Source organism: Muntiacus reevesi, chromosome 7 (assembly GCF_963930625.1).
Source record: "Muntiacus reevesi chromosome 7, mMunRee1.1, whole genome shotgun sequence".
Taxonomy (NCBI): domain Eukaryota; kingdom Metazoa; phylum Chordata; class Mammalia; order Artiodactyla; family Cervidae; genus Muntiacus; species Muntiacus reevesi.
Window position 1 is genome coordinate 96,178,435 of NC_089255.1, and position 17,138 is coordinate 96,195,572.

The 17,138-nt window shown below is 38.1% G+C and overlaps 1 protein-coding gene and 1 non-coding gene across 10 annotated transcripts in view; both read right to left on the reverse strand.

Moving 5' to 3' along the window:
• Positions 1–17,138, reverse strand: part of EML5 (EMAP like 5) — a 154,527-nt gene that overhangs the window by 71,481 nt on the left and 65,908 nt on the right. For all 9 annotated transcript variants that reach the window (XR_010664010.1, XR_010664011.1, XM_065941690.1 and 6 more), the window contains exons 11-17: positions 12,132–12,299; positions 11,343–11,449; positions 10,716–10,834; positions 8,875–9,061; positions 5,902–6,007; positions 3,585–3,678; positions 2,424–2,524 (exon numbers count right to left, since the gene is read on the reverse strand). Coding sequence is in view for 7 of the 9 variants with exons in the window: in XM_065941690.1 (XP_065797762.1) it covers positions 2,424–2,524; positions 3,585–3,678; positions 5,902–6,007; positions 8,875–9,061; positions 10,716–10,834; positions 11,343–11,449; positions 12,132–12,299 (882 nt within the window). In the remaining 2 variants the exon portion in view is untranslated. The remainder of the gene's footprint in view (positions 1–2,423; positions 2,525–3,584; positions 3,679–5,901; positions 6,008–8,874; positions 9,062–10,715; positions 10,835–11,342; positions 11,450–12,131; positions 12,300–17,138) is intronic.
• On the reverse strand, positions 2,876–2,982 carry LOC136172695 (U6 spliceosomal RNA). The gene has a single exon (XR_010664049.1). It is a non-coding gene; the product is annotated as a U6 spliceosomal RNA (small nuclear RNA).

Here is a 17,138-nt window from a genome sequence, read left to right on the forward strand (position 1 = left end):
GAGGGACTTCCCTGGTGGTCCAGTGCTTAAGACTGGCTGGTGGCCTGGGTACGATGCCTGGTCAGGGAACTAGAGCCTGCATGCTGCAAGTAACATCTGGTGCAACCACATAAATTAAAAAACAAACAAACAAAAACAGTGTTTGAAGTGTAAATAACTATTTGGACATGTTTTAGTACGTAGATTAGAAGAGAAATTGATTAGCAACCAGAGGGTAGAGCTCAAAGAGGGTTCCTGTTTTACTTAAGATGGAGCAATTACACCACATGTGTATGCTAAAGGGAAAGAGCAGAGAAGGAAACTGATGATACGGGAGAGAAAGCGAAGGAGAGCTGGAGCCATGGGTGAGAGACAGGATCTAGTGCACACGTGGAAAGGACTGGCTTTCACTAGAGCACATTTGTCCATTCAGGGCAGGGCCAGCAAGCTATGGGCTGCAGGGCAAATCCTGCCCCCACCTGCTTTTGAATGGTGCCAGGGGAGCACAGCTGCAGGGATGACGTCTGTCCTGCTCTGCTCCCCGAGCCTGCCTCCCTAACTTTTGGCTGCCACCTAGCAACCGCCGTGGCCCTGAGTGGGTCACATCCGTGAGCTGAGTACTTGACTCCAGCACCGCTGGGCCCTTAACAGTGAAATCACAGTCCCAGAATGACCCTGTCTCTGGGCGTCTGCCCAATCTGAGAAGGTACTGCTCTCCGGAAGAAGACACACGAGCATCACTGTCACAGGTCAGGGTGAGGCTGACCATGGTCCCTCCAGCCCAAGCTGCCAGTCCTGCTCGCCACCGGGCTTGCAGGGAATGTCTCTAGCTGATGGCAACTGGGTACAAACTGGGTAAGGAAACTCACCTGGGTAGGAGTTTTCTCTCTTGTCCTGTAAGTTCCTATATCATATTCTTGATTTTTGTCTCTGGGTCTGAAAAGTCTAAAATATTTACTATTTGGCCAGTTACAGTATTTTCCACCTCTGCTTTAGATGACCGTGACTGAGTTTCCTGATACACACAGCACAGAATGTCCGTACTGTACAAGCTCATGTCACTGCTGCATTTAGAAACTCCCAGTGGCCGGCCCCACCAGCCATGGAAGACAGTTCAAACTCCTTAGAGTAAACTTCTCTAAGACTGTGTCTGGGACAGGAGGTAAGAAGCCCTTTCAGTTTCAGTCCTAAGTCATCTTTAACTTCGTTTACACAAAGCTATGCATTTAGAAGATAGTCAGGTGGCATTTATTCAGATTAATAAAGTGGTTTACTTATTTTCCAGTTGACTAGTGAACTCTGAATCAGAACCCCAAAAGTGAGGAATGCTGAAATGCACCAAAATCTTAACATTGATCCTTTCGTGGTTCAGTTTCAGGTCTACTTTATGTCTAATCAAAATTAAGGAAAAAACATATTCAATTGCAAGTCTTTTCATTTTAAATATATGCTTTAAGTCTCTTATTTCCAACAAATTTATAGTTTAATTTTTTTCAATACTGCAATAATAACCATTACTTGCCTTGCTGGGTATTTGCAATTCCAAGTTACTAAGATACTAAAAAGTTTTGTTTAAACATATGGGAATGAAAATTACAAATGTGAAAATACTTTTCACTTTGCAAATGTATTAATAGAACACTATGATACAGTGAATCTGTGATAAAATATTAAATTCAAATCTGAAAATAGATTCATGTTCAAAGTAGTTAACAATCTGAAAGCTAATTCGGCCTGGGAAGGGTCTTTACCAAGCCTATCCTTTTCTAACCTATGCTTCTCTCCTCTCCATAACTTCGCATTTCATCCGAGAAGTTTAAGTGTGCTGAGACTTTGTCAAATTGCTGGAACTTATAAGTACACTATATGATTTGGAAAAGAGACTTTTTAATTTTAAAATGTGAACTTCTATTGCCAGTAATTTACTAAATCATTAAGATAATAAAACATTCTATTTCTATATCATTTTATAGCACGGAAACAATCTTGAGAAAATTTTTCATTTTCAGTTAGGACTACAAAACATGTCTTTAACAGAAGGAAGTCTGGACATCACTTAATTTCATAAACTACATTCTTTTGCAAATATGAACACTATATCAGTGCAGTCAATAAATGATGGTAAAATATTTGTTTAAAATGTATCAAGAAAACTGTGGATTGTTTTTAAAATAAACTTTTCATTTTGGATAATTTTAGATTTTCATAAAAGATGCAAAGATAACACAAAGTGTCCTCATATACTTCTCACCCACCTAGTTTCCCATAACATTAACATCTTAATATACTGTAGACTACTTGTCAAAACTGAAAAACCAACATTTTTGATACGTTACTACTGACTCAACTCCAGACTTCAATACCACGTTGCACTTAATCGAATCACTTTCAAAACTAACAGTTACTTAAAATTTCAAAGGAAGAAAAAAGAAGCACTTCCTTACCTGCTCTACGCCAAAATTTTATGTGTTTAATTCCAGCTGTCATTAATTTATCAGGCACGTACGGATTCATTTTTACAACAAAAATCTTATCTTTACTTCCTCTGAAATAAATACAGAAATGTTTAATGCTAAAGATAAATTTCTCCTGTAATAACCTTTTGCCTAGTCCATACCCTATCTTTTCACTCCATTACTAAATGCTTGGCCCACTAGGTTTGGGCTATGTAATCATGCTTTTGTATTTGTTATTCTGTCATTATTTTAATTTACTATCTCTTCTCAACAGAATCTTAAAAGATAGCAACAGTGAGAACTGAACTTTGGATGGCATCTACTATAGTACTGTGTACAGAAAATGTCATTTGTGGCATAAATGAGTTAAAGAAAAAATTTTTTATATTACTCAGTTATAGTTTAATATAATCTTTTTTTTTTCTCATTAAACTTTTTTTAAAAATATGGAACACTTCATGAATTTGCATGTCATCCTTGCACAGGGGCCATGCTAATCTTCTCTGTATCATTCCAATTTTAGTAAATGTGCTGCCGAAGCGAGCACTTAATATAATCTTTACAAAGTCCTCTTAAACTATCTTTCATCTGCGTACTGTTTATATAGTGTGAGAAAAGCATTTATATGTATTTTAAAAATGCTTTATGTATCACTTTAGGGAACAGGAAGTTAAAAAATAGTCTCTGACACTGTTATTTCCTCCTTTAAAGCAATTGTTAATATTTTTACAGATACTGTAGAAGTTCAGGAAATGAAAACTACAACAGAAAACAATCTATCGCTTCTTTATGATATGTGTATACATATCTCCTGTCACTCAAATACAGGAGCATTTTGTTTTCAAATGACTACAGAATAGCTTATCTTACAGCGAAATTCACTCTACCTACCCATAAGTGGATATTTTAGATAATAGCTACTTCCAATATCATATTATAGTTACAGTAATAAGCGTGTTCACAAAGGATAAGCCTACAAGTGAACTCTGAAATCATCCGTCTCTACCACAAGCACGCCATTTGTTCGGTGGGAACACGGGCAGCGGCAACCACAGCGGTGGCGTGCTCCCTTCGCCTCGCGCTGCTATAACCCGAGGCCCTCAGCCCGCGGGCACCCCGGGCGCCCCGAGCCGGCCGCGCCCCGCCTACCGTGTGGCTGACAGCCGCTCGCCTCTCTTCCAGTCCCAGAGCACCACGGTGTGGCCGTCATCCAGCCCAGCGGAGGCCAGGCGCCTGCCGTCCGCTGCGAGAATAACCGGGAGACAGACTGACCGTCAACACCCAGAAGATAGAAACACTGCGCATCCTGTCACCACAGTGCCACGTTTAAAATGTTATGAAGTAACGTTCGACGGTAGACATGCATACAGCTGGGCTTTCCTGGTGCTTCAGGAGTAAAGAATCCCCCTGCCAATGCCGGAGACTTGGGTTTAATCCCTAGGTTGGGAAGACTCCCCTGGAGGTCGAAGTGGCAACCTCCTCCAACATTTCTGCCTGGGAAATCTCATGCACAGACAAGGCTGTGGGCTGCAGTCCATGGGGTCACAAGAGAGTTGCTCATGACTTAGCGACTAAACACCACCACAATGCACATGGCTATGAAAAAAGCAGAACTCATAAGGGGGAAGAATAGTTTCTCAGTGCATCTATCTGCGGACTTTTTCTCTGACCTCATTTACCTCACCTATCTATCAGCCTGGGGTAGGGAAAAGGCGGAAGATAAGAAAAGTAGAAAAAAGATATTTAAAAGATGGGAAGGAAAGAGAAAACTAAGAAAGAAGGAAGAAGTGATACACACCAATGAAATTCACCATAGGAACTCTATTGTGATAAAAGAAGTCATAGGGATTATAAAAAGTTCGTCAAGTAAAAAAGATATAGGTTACAACTTCCCACATAGCTCAGTCAGTTAAGAATCTGCCTGTGATGCAGGAGACCCGGGTTTGATTCCTAGGTTGGGAAGATCCCCTGGAGAAGGAAATGGCAACCCACCCCAGTGTTCTTGCCTGGAGAACCCCATGGACAGAGGAGCCTGGCGGGCTACCGTCCATGGGGTTGCAAGACTTGGACATGACTTAGTGACTAAACCCCCACCACAACTACATCTTGCCATTAATATGACTGTTGTGAAAAAAAATGACCGTAGTGAAGATCAATTATTTTAGTTGTTACTACTATCAAGTAACAAGTAATGGATATTAGACAAGTGACTGAGCCAAGTCAGTCACACTGGCAGGTGTGCATGTGTTTAAAGTTGGAAAGATTCAGTCTGTAACAAAATGTTTGCTGCTCGGCCATACTTTCTGCAAACCTTAACTGGTTTGTTATGGCTCCCAGTGGTGTCTTTCTCGTTGACTCCGCTGTCATTCAGTCTCCTAACTTTTGGCAGATATGTGTAGGTATAAATACATTCCCTCCCAGACTCTACTATGAATAACTCACCACCTCCTCAGACAGAGCTGCAGAAACCACAAATTTACTGTTTCTTAATATAAAATTGTCTATTAAAGTTATTTCACCCCTCTTTCCCTACTGGCATGCTGCAGTCCATGGGGTTGCAAAGAGTCCGACATGACTCAGGGACTGAACAGATCCCTTTCCAATCAACTCTCTAGCCTTCATTGTAGATCTAAATGTAGTTGTTAAACTTTTATATATGTAGCAAAGACTTAACTTTGAGATCTAAACTTATTCTCATAAAACAGATTAGAACTGGCACTTCAAAGAAATGTTATAAAACAGGCATTTTAGTTTTCATCGCTTTCTTTCTTAGCTTTCACCCTGGTGATAGTGGTGGTTTAGTCACTAAGTCAAGTCTGACTCTAGCGATCCCATGGACTGTATCCCGCCAGGCTCCTCTGTCCATGGGATTCTCCAGGCAAGAATGATGGAGTGGGTTGCCATTTCCTTCTCCAGGGGATCTTCCCAACCTAGGAATCAAACCTGGGTCTCCTGCATCGCAGGCAGACTCTTAACCGACTGAATTATGAAGACTACAAAACATTAAGGGAGATCAGGGTTTGCCCAAGTGGGAGACACATACCACTTAGTGGTATCTGAGATGTCTCCAGAGGTTATGTAGACAAACATCTTTTAATAAAAACATCTTTATAATAATGAGTATTAAAATTATACTCATTAAATCATAATTATAAACCAGCTGGCAAACCCACACTTTCATAGTCTTGATAAGCTAGGACCACAGTATGCACACTTGATAACTGGTCTTTTTTTAAAATGCCAATCAGATAACTTTATTCCCTTATTTAAAGCTCCAGTGACCTCTCATACATTTAGAATGAAATTCACATTCTAGGTCCTTTATGATGTGGCCCCTCTGCCTTCTTGATAGTCTCTCATGAAAGTCATTTTTAAATGACAAGTTTAGGCAACACTGATTAAGACAAAAATGCTGTGTACTGCCTCTGAATTTTAATCATTCTTATTGAGACAAAAATTCCCTTACCTGAGAAATCAACAGCACAGACACCATATTGGTGGTAGCCCTTTAATATTGACAATGGTTTAGTGGTCTCCGTGTCCCATATGTGAATTGAGGGATCCCTACCTACCTAAAATAGAAAGAATGATAAAAGTCATTTTATGCAATTAAACCATTTATTTTCATACCTACAAAAGGAAATAAAACAAGATTTTTACAACTTTTGTCATATTTGCTATAGATATCAAGTAAAGAATATAAAGATTATGCAACCAACATTTTTCCCAGATGTTTGTTGAAAAGCTAGTGAGACTAGGCTCAGTGTTTGTAGGAAGGTTCTGGAACTATGTAGCTCCTAAACCTTACCCTCTACTTCATCAATAGAGATGATGCTTCCTGAGCACCTACTATTGGCAGCATTAGCAACCCAGTGTATGCTAGTGTGCTAAGACAATTAGATAAATTTTGCAGACTCATTGGGAAAACGAGATCCTTTCTGCTAAAATAAAAACATCTGGTAATATGTGCTTAATGAGGATGAAAGGCTGTAGAGAAAATCTTCATGGAAATTATGTTACTTATCCTGGCCCTTCAAAAAGTGTAGGTCTTGGACAAAAAGAGAAGCAAGCAAGCACATTCCAGGCTAAGATAATGGTACAAACAAAGATGCACAGAGGTTAAAGCACCAAGCAGGTCAACAGGACTTAAATTTTAATTATTCCTTTGGACGCAAGTAATCACTTTCTCTATACAGATTAAGATATATTACATAATAACTTTGTCTATAAAGGCAACTCCTGAAATAATAGGGCTGCCAATTATCATTGATTTTGAGGTGAGTTTTATATAAATATATAACAAAAAACAATATTGTGATCAGTCAACACTTTACTAAGTTATTAAACACTTTCCTATGTCCTGACATTTCCCTACAGATCTACGATTTTCTACATAAGCTGGAATTCTACATCACCATTTTGAGTTACTTCTGGTTTTGGTTTCTCCCAGGTGGTATGAATTGCTCCTGTTAATGGCATAGGTTGCCATTCCCTTCTCCAGGGGAATCTTCCCAACCCAGGGATAGAACCCAGGTCTCCTGCACTGCAGGCAGATTCGTTACCCTCTGAGCCACCAGGGAAACCTGGTCTTTTTGTTAGAGTCCCAGCTAAAAGTCTAGGATAAAAAAAAAGTCTAGGATAGGAAGAGGTAAGGTTTTCCTCCTCAACAGTGGCTGTCCACTGGGCCTCCTGACTTTTAATTTAATTTGGCCCAAATTCCCTAAAATGCCAGAATCATGGTAGTAAATGACCAGTTTTTACAGTCTTATTCCAGGAGCATCAGAATAATGTCCAAACTCCTTCCTACAGCACAGCAGGTGATCCTTGCTACACACAACAGGCACATAATTGTGAGTTAAGAGGAACCTCGACATAAACTAACAGTGAGGATAAATGGCGCCCCTGAGGCAGCCACTAACCCATTTAATTAGTTCTTCCACTCATGTCCACCAAGAACTCTCAGATTTGAACTTTAGGGTGCTCACAGTTATTTAAAGAAGCTATGTTTTATTTCAGTTTTTTTTCTTTCTGCTCGACTGTTATACAACATAAGAGAAAACCTTCCCCAGCCTCCCCTCTGTCAGGTAAGCTACTAAGTTCAAATGGCATCATCTCTATGAGGGTTTCCCTAATTCCATTAGGCACGACTCATCAGTCCTTTATTACATTTCAAGAGGGCTTTATACACATCTCCACCGCAGTGGTTCTCAGCAGGGGTGACCTCTGCCTTCCAAATGCTGTCTGGAGATATTTCTGTTTGCCACAGTGGGGAGGGTAGTGTCATTGGCATCTACTGCACAGAGGTCAGAGATGGCGCTAAACATCGTACAAGGCATAGGATTCCACCGTACACAAAAATCCAATTATTTTTACAACAAAAATTTATCTGGCCCCAAATGTCAACAGTGCCAAGGTAAGAAGCCCCGATCTACACTTCTGACCTTGCATCAGAATTCTCTTGCATGTTTGCCTTTCCTCACAGAGTATGAATGTTTTACCATGACAAGATGATGTTCTATTTATATTCCCAGAGTTTTTCCTGGCACACAGCACATGCTCTATGAGTGTTTTTGAATGAATGGAAGAAATGGGGAAGAAAAGGAGGAAGGGAAAGGAAGGGGAGAAATAAACAAGTGAGGGGAGATGCAAACACAGGGAGGAAAGATGGGAGAAAGAAAGAGTTTTCTCTCTTTTCAAGGAAGCTACCTGGGATGATGCAAGTTGCCTGCCCCTACCCTCCATATATCGCAGAAGGTATCCTTAACCCAGTGTTCAAAGTCAGGTAGACTAAGGATGTTGGGTTTTACCACTTATTAGATGAGAGATCTTTGAGGAAATCATGTATTTTCCTTAAACCTAAAATTCCTCATTTATAAGCTGTGGGGAAATGGTTTCACTCTCACATAGGTGAGGTGAGAATAAAGCAAATATACATTAAGAAATTAGTAAAGTGCTTACACAGAGTAAAGTGCTTATATACAGTGAGAATTTACAAGTATACCCCTTCCTTTCCTTCTCTAAGAATAAACATATAAAGAGGTATATCAGTTACGACTTTTCTCTGTGTTTTCTCCTCTGGTAAACCTGAACATGTTACTATCATGACAGAAAAACAAAAACACAGTCGTCCTATTTGTTACAGAGCATTTCTTAGATAATTTATTTTAGATAATTAAAAAACCAGACTTCTTAACTTCATGTTTTTTATAATGTTTACTCACAAATTAAGTTCAAAATTCAAATTACAATAATAAGTAAAACAATAAAACTCTAAGGAAAACTATAATAAAGAATTTTCATTTGTAACATGAAAATAAAACCCCATTCTAAAGAATTCATTTCCAAAACTACAAAAGGAAAACAGTGGACCGAGCTAACGCTACACCCAAACAAGGCCCGCCCGAGCCCGCCCGCCAGCGCAGGCCAGCGCAGGCCCCACCTGGCCTGTCGCCACGAGCTCTCTCACAGGGTGCATGGCCAGGCAGAGGATGTCGTCGTCGTGACCCAGGTAGAAGCGCTGTGTGTTCTGCTGCCGGTTGTAAACGACTCCCACCGCTGCCACGTGGTACACGATCTCACCAGTTTGAGTGTAAAACAGATTACTTCGGCAGTCATAACCTCTGTAACTAAATACAGAAAACATATAACATGAACTTTGGTCTCTCACTGGTAAATATGGACTATACAGAGGACATTCAATCTCCAGTTTTATAAGATACTGAATAATTTTAAAAAATACAAATATCTCAGATCCCAAAACTTTTGTGAACTGATCTGATTACAGACAGCTAAATCCAAGCTACAATACTCAGTGAAAAATAGTACAGAAAAGTGTATATTGTACATTACTATTTCCATAACTATAAATACTAAATTTATGTGTTATAAAGCAAAAAGTTGCTTTTTTACAAATGAAAGGGTATAGAAAAGAATGTACATTTGTATTCATTTGTATTCTACATAAATATTTCTGAAATTAAGTGAAAGTAATTCCCTTTGGGTAAGGTGGAATGATAGCTGGGAGGGCAGATGTAGGAAGAAGATCGTCAGAGTGTATCCTTTTATACACATTGTTGAACCATGAAAATATATATAAACAAAAATAAGTTTAAACTACAATTTAAAAATAATGTATACGTCCAGAAAAAAAGTAGCCAGGTCCTCTAAAAATGACCAATATAATTCCATTTATAGGAACTTTCTTCGCACTTCAAAGAAACCCAATCCATAAAACTTAAGTGAAGAGAAATATTGCCTAATTTAGCAACAGGGATGGACCTAAAGACTGCCATACTGAGTGATGCAAGTCAGAGAGAGAGAGACAAGTGTCACGTACTATCACTTATGTGTGGGATCTTAAAGCATGGTACAAATGAACTGATTTACAAAACAAAATAGAGTCACAGATGTAGAAAACACACTTATGTTACCGGGGGGGATCTGAGGGGAGGGATACACTGAGAGATGGAGACGGACATACACACATCACTGTACATAAAACAGACAGCTAATAAGGACATACCGCATAACGCAGGGAACACTACCCAGTACTCTATCGAGGCCTACGGGGAAAGAACCTAAAGGCAGAGTAGATCATGCATGTGTGCAACTGACCCGGCTTGCTGCACACCTGAGACTAACACACTGTGAATCAACCACGCTCCAGTAAAAACAACCAAAACCCCAGATGCTTCCACTGCAGGAAAAAGCTTTTACTACATAAGTCTGTTTCCAAATTCTTAAAAACCTTATGAGCCAGGTAAGATGATTACTAGGTGAAGGGAAGGAAAGAGTTGGATTGGAGACTCTGCTGTCCCCGGATGAAACGTGAGCCCTGGATTGCCAGATATTCTAAGAGAACCCAGAAACAGTACTTTATTGAAACTAAGACACGAAGGCCAAACTGCTTAGGCTAAAACAAGCCACAGTATCATTCCAAATTAGACATATTAAGGGGAGATGATAGTCTCTTATATTTCACTTATTTTTTCTTGCTTTAAGATAGATCCATTTCTTATAAATACTAAATTTTCACAAGAAAATTAATTTTTTATTTAACAAATATTTATATAATGCTTATTATGTGCCAGACAATACTCTAAGTCACCACAAGTACTGACTTATTCACTCCTCACAGAACCCTATGAAGTAAAGTGCTCTTATCTCCATTTTACAGACGGTGAAACAGAAACAGAGATTAAGTGACTTGCTTAAAGTCACACAGCCAGTAAATGTGAACCAAAATTCAAACACATAAATGAAAAGTAGTTGTTTTTGTACCCGTGAACAAAGTGTAATCGAATACTATTTCCTGGAGCCCGCTCTCTTCTTTTAGAAGTACCACTTTTTTGTTTCTCTTTGTATTGTTCTTTAAGCTGAGGTAGATCTTCTTTGTAAACCTTTAAATAATGTACATAAGTAGAAATATTCTTAGAATATAAATTAATAAAGGTGTTGTAGATTCTTAATGTAACTTCAGACATTGCAGTAACTATGATCACTAAACTTTTAATAACTATCTTAAATAGGAAGGTTCTTTATGAAATTTACTTCCTTGGAAAGACAAACTAATTTACATTTTCTAAGTATCACACTGACAGATACATATTTAGTTTCCGTGAAATTTTTATACTTCGTAAGAGAATATTTCACAGGAAATCAATGTAAGTATACTGTGACAAAAAGCACACATATTATATAATAAAACACAATACAGGCACAGTTAGTATATCAAGCACTTAATATAAATAACACTTTATACAACTATACTTTAACTCTTAAACAGGGAGACAGCCATACATTTCTTGGAAACTTACAAACCATGAAAGAGAACAATAGATGAGTAAACAAGGAGCAAGATAAAGAAGAAATTTTTTCAGGAAAAGCTCATGTGGTAATAAAAATTACCTGCCGACGGTAGGTGAGCTGGGTCTCTTGCTCAATTTCAGAATCCAGTTCTGGAACATCAGACAGGTCTGAATCTGATTCATCACTATTAGAGTCTGCAAGACTTTCTGTAATTTATAAAAATGCATCATTACTTGTTTAAGTAAGATTCACTTTCAAAACAACACAATAAAATTAAGGATTGAGAGCTGACTGCCAACTGACATGGAGACAAGCCATAAAACAATCAAATAAAATTACCTACTCAAGTGACACAGATGTCAGTAAACTGTACTACATATTATCTTCCTCTCCACTCACTGCAAACTCAATAGTTCCTTTAAATCCCTTCACTGGCTCCCCAATGACTGCTACATCAAATTTAAATGTCTGTGCAAATATAAGTAAATATAACCTATAATTAACATGAAAAACAGCTAGAAAAAACTGTATGTAAGAGATGAACTGACATTAGATAATTTTTCTTGTCAAAAAAAAAAAACAAAAACAAAACCAAAATGAAACCTAGATACCCATCTCCCAGAGAATATATTAAATGTTTGCTTTATTAATGTATGTTTTTCACTCATCAGATAAGATTAAAATGTAACCAAAGTACTTTGTAGTCCATGCCTTGTGACATTTGATTTCAAACATATAGACTTAATATTTTAATTTAAAATTTCCACTAATAATAATCTGTACTGTTAACATAAGGCTAGTGTACATTTCAACAGTAAAATTATTATTTGGGAGTTACATGAAGAGTTATTTGGCAGAAAAATTGTTTAGGCAGTATGTACTACTCACCTTGGGGTGCTATGTGAAGAGCATCCTTTAGTTTTCTTTCAGGAATAAATTTCCACTGAAAGACAGAGTGATCTGCTCCACCAATAGAAATAACCCACTGATAATCATGTGACCATCTGACGTTAGTTACATGAGCTGAATGGCCAATATATTTTTTAAACTTGGCCCCTATAACAAAAATATACCTTTAAATTGATAAACAAATGCCAATATACACAAAAGCCAATATAAACAACAATTTCTATACCTGAACCAATGCCTCCTACTTCTATTATCTTAGTTATTATCAAAGGGGAAAAATGTTAATTCAAAAATTCAGTGACAAATGAATGAGTGTACATGAAGGTGTGGAAATCTTTGCTCTACTGATTCACAATATAATTTGGTAAGAATCACAAGGGATGTGAGGCATTATCTTACTGCTTTAAGAAAAGCCTGAAGCAACACAAGTTTTCATTTCACACTGTTTTCATATTAGAAAGCCTGAATGTTTTGGCCTGAAGCCTTCAGTCTTAAGTGAAGCTGACCGAGCTAATCTTGCCCCGCTATCCTCAGTCCGAGCTGAGGCATATCCTGTTAAAGCTTAAGTCACCAACAAAACACATGTAAAAAGGACTATGCACCAAAACCAAATGAGATGTACGCCAGGAACGCAAGGTTGGGTTAGTGTACAAAAATCAACGTCATACACCATACTGACCAAAATACAAAACGTCCAGCTGTCCAAACAACTGCCTCTTACACTCAGTTTTTAAACCTATGTATTTTGTATAATGTCTTTCAATGTGGGTTTGTCCACTGTTTCTTCATGATTAGATTTATATGTGATTTTTTTTGCACAATGTTATGTCCTTTCTGATACATCATTTCAAGGGGCACAATTCTACCATTAGTGATGTTAAGTCGCAGCATTTGGAACCAGATTTCTCCAATTGTAAAGGAGTTGTTTAACTTTTTAGCTAATTTAAAAAAAAAAAAATCCGTGTGATGATGGGAGCCATTTTTGTGATTCTAAAGTTCAGAATATATTCTCTATATTCTGCTTAGATAAACCTGATATTTGGCAACATGCCTATGTTCCTGTGAGAGTACAGTAAACAGAATAATGTTTGACTTCATTCTGACAATGTTTTAAAAGCTTTATATGAAGTTATATAAGGCCTGTATTTCAGTATGACAAAGATCCATCAATTATAAACTTCAGAAAAACTTTCACCTTGGCCATGAAATTAGGGATAGGCATCTTAATCAAAGAATAAAAGTTTTAACCAGAACTATATAAATTACAATTTACTTTCTACCCAACAGAAATGCTACTATTTCAGGAATCAATTTTTTATGTAGCTTATTAGAAGTCAGTAATCTTCTAGACAGGTACCTTGCCACAATTCACGCCACAAAGTCTGGTAAGTTAAGACTGAGTCCCATCCTTCTTATATGAGAATGCATTATTTGCCTGTTAAGAGGACTTTGGCTATTACTTCCTTTGATGGGGCCCTTCACATACTCTTGGGCCCCAGAGAGTTCTAAACAGTAAAGCCAGAAAATTTGGCAAATAAATTTCAATTTTTTAAAATGTACTAATTTTGTTATGTTTAGAGCAAATGAAGAAGAGTTATTTGAGCAACTATTTTATTTAACTATTGGGTAACAGCTCCAAGAGACGTACAGATAATCCTGTAAGGCTTTCCAAGCTATTTCCTCTATGACTTTTCTAAGATCAACTCCTCTGGAAAAACCACAGCAATTCAACAAGAAAGCTATGGAATAAGTCTAACAGAAGCCAGCTATTTCTAATCAAAGTGACTTTATTAATGATTATTCAATAACCAATACTGTTTAACTATGATAAACAGTTTATCTTAAAAGTAAACCCGAGATATCGTATCTTTTAAGAAGTGACCCTGACTCACCAAGACTAACCACATCCTCATATATGCTTCCAGAATTCCCAGTGATTACCCCATGTGATTATGACAATGAAATACAATAGTTTATTTACTTGTTAACTCTTCTAATAAACTATAAGCTCTTTGAGGACAAGATGGTACCTAATTTATCATACATCTCTAATGCCTGACCAACAGCAAGAGTTCATTAGGTATTTGAGAAAAGAGAAAGAAAGGAAAAGAAAAATAAGATTATATTTTCCCTCACTTTGCCTATACACGTGAACTGAAACTCTAGATTTAGAGGAGGCAAGAAGAGTACTGAGAGGGCATGAACTCCAACCCTTATTAGTCATTAAAGGGGACAAAAAGTCGGATGTAAAGAATATTACAGTTGAAATCAAAAGATGAGAGTTTGAGCATTATCTTGACAACTTAAAAAGACAGGAGCTTGAGTACATCACTTAACCTCTCTTAGACTATATTTCTATTTTAGTAGAAATTGGATTATAAGCTCTCAAAGGCCCTTCATTATTTCTGCTTTATTGACTATGCCAAAGTTTTTCACTGTGTGGATCACAATAAACTGTGGAAAGTTCTGAAAGAGATAGGAATACCAGACCACCTGACCTGCCTCTTGAGAAACCTGTATGCAGGTCAGGAAGCAACAGTTAGAACTGGACATGGAACAACAGACTGGTCCCAAATAGGAAAAGGAGTACGTCAAGGCTGTATACTGTCACCCTGCTTATTTAACTTATACGCAGAGTACGTCATGAGAAATGCTGGGCTGGAAGAAGCACAAGCTGGAATCAAGATTGCTGGGAGAAATATCAATAGCCTCAGATATGCAGATGACACCACCCTTATGGCAGAGAGTGAAGAGGAACTAAAAAGCCTCTTGATGAAAGTGAAAAAGGAGAGTGAAAAAGTTGGCTTAAAGCTCAACATTCAGAAAACTAAGATCATGGCATCCAGTCCCATCACTTTATGGCAAATAGACTGGGAAACAGTGGAAACAGTGTCAGACTTTATTTTTTCGGCCTCCAAAGTCATTGCAGATGGTGACTGCAGCCATGAAATTAAAAGACGCTTACTCCTTGGAAGGAAAGTTATGACCAACCTAGACAGCATATTAAAAAGCAGAGAAATCACTTTGTCAACAAAGATCCATCTAGTCAAGGCTATGGTTTTTCCAGTGGTCATGCATGGATGTGAGAGTTGGACTGTGAAGAAAGCTGAGTGCAAAAGAATTGATGCTTTTGAACTGTGGTGTTGGAGAAGACTCTTGAGAGTCCCTTGGACTGCAAGAAGATCCAACCAGTTCATCCTAAAGGAGATCAGTCCTGGGTGTTCACTGGAAGGACTGATGCTGAAGCTGAAACTCCAATACTTTGGCCACCGCATGAGAAGAGTTGACTCATTGGAAAAGCCCCTGATGCTGGGAGGGATTGGGGGCAGGAGGAGAAGGGGACAACAGAGGATGAGATGGTTGGATGGCATCACCAACTCGATGGACATGAGTTTGAGTAAACTCCGGGAGTTGGTGATGGACAGGGAGGCCTGGTGTGCTGCAGTCTATGGGGTCGCAAGGAGTCAGACACCACTGAGCGACTGAACTGAACTGAAATGAAAAAGTAGAATTCCTTATACACAAAACAGGACTGTTCAGAAAGAAAGGAGAAACTGCCTTGACTACACTGAAATGAAAACTAGTCAACAAAAGATATCATTAAGAAAATAAAAAGACAAGTCACAAACTCAGAAAAGACATTTGTAATCCATAAAAATTACAAATCATTTGTATCTAGAGTATATAAAATTATTTCCATTAAACAATAAAACAAACTCTAAAAATAGGCAAAAGATATGAACTTGTGTTTGATAGACAAGAAAATGCAGAAAATTAAAAAATATTGGGAAAGATGGTCAACCTTATTATAAATAGTAGAGAAATGTAAATTAAGACAATGTGACACCATTTACACTAACTAGATTTACAAATAAAAACTGTGGCATTGCCAAGTGTAGCAGAAGATGTATTCAACAGGGTTGTGTAAAATGGTATAACTATTTTGGAAAACAATTTGGCATCTTCTTATGAACCTTCTATGACTCAGCAATTTCACTCCTATAATCTCTGAAAAACTTGTAATTATAGCACTGAAAAGAACCAAATGTCCACAGACAGGAGAATAAACACATGAACTGTAGCACATTTCACAACAGTTTTTACAGCAATGAAAAACAAACACATAGCGCTATAGGCAACAATATCTTAGAATCTTAGAAAAATGGTGTTGGGTAAGTCTCCATCACTTATCTGTTTTATTGCTCGGTATTTGTTTTTCCAAAGAAGTTTCTCCTGGAATCTAAAAAATGCTTTTGCCCAATATAAATTTTCACTTGTCAGTAAGTACTGAAAGAGTCCTGGGGCAAGTACTAACAGTGATGAAGGTGTCAGATTAAATCACCCTGCCACACCTCTCCACCCTTCGCCAGCCTGGCCTCCTCACCGTCTACCACAGCCTCAGTGCTGCTGCCTGGGAAATGCCTGATAATTTGAGAGGGGTTATGGTCAACAGCAGGAGAATCCAGAGAAGAGGATAATAATAGACAGAAAGAAAGAAAAAAAGCAGAGTAATGCTTTGGGCTGGAATTTGAGGGGGCTGGGCTTCCCTGGCAACTCAGACAGTAAAGAATCTGCCTGCAGTGTGGGAGACCTGGGTTTGATCCCTGGATCAGGAAGATCCACTAGAGAAGGAAATGGAAAACCACTCCAGTATTCTTGCCTGGAAAATCCCACGGACATAGGAGCTTGGCGGGTTATATTATAGTACACGGGATCACAAGAGTCGGACACAACTTAGCGACTAAACCACCACCAAATTCTGGGTTAACTTCATTTTATGTTTCAATTACAATGATTCTATAACATAAGCAACTTCTATTACTTAACTTCTTCCCACATTTTGTAAAAGCTTTATTCCTTAGATTGTAATAGATATTACCTAAGTGGTTAGCTAAAATACGTTAATACATCAGACACAATCTTTTCCCAAACTTGAGTTGGATCAATAGTACAACTTACTGTAATGAAATAATGTACAACCACATA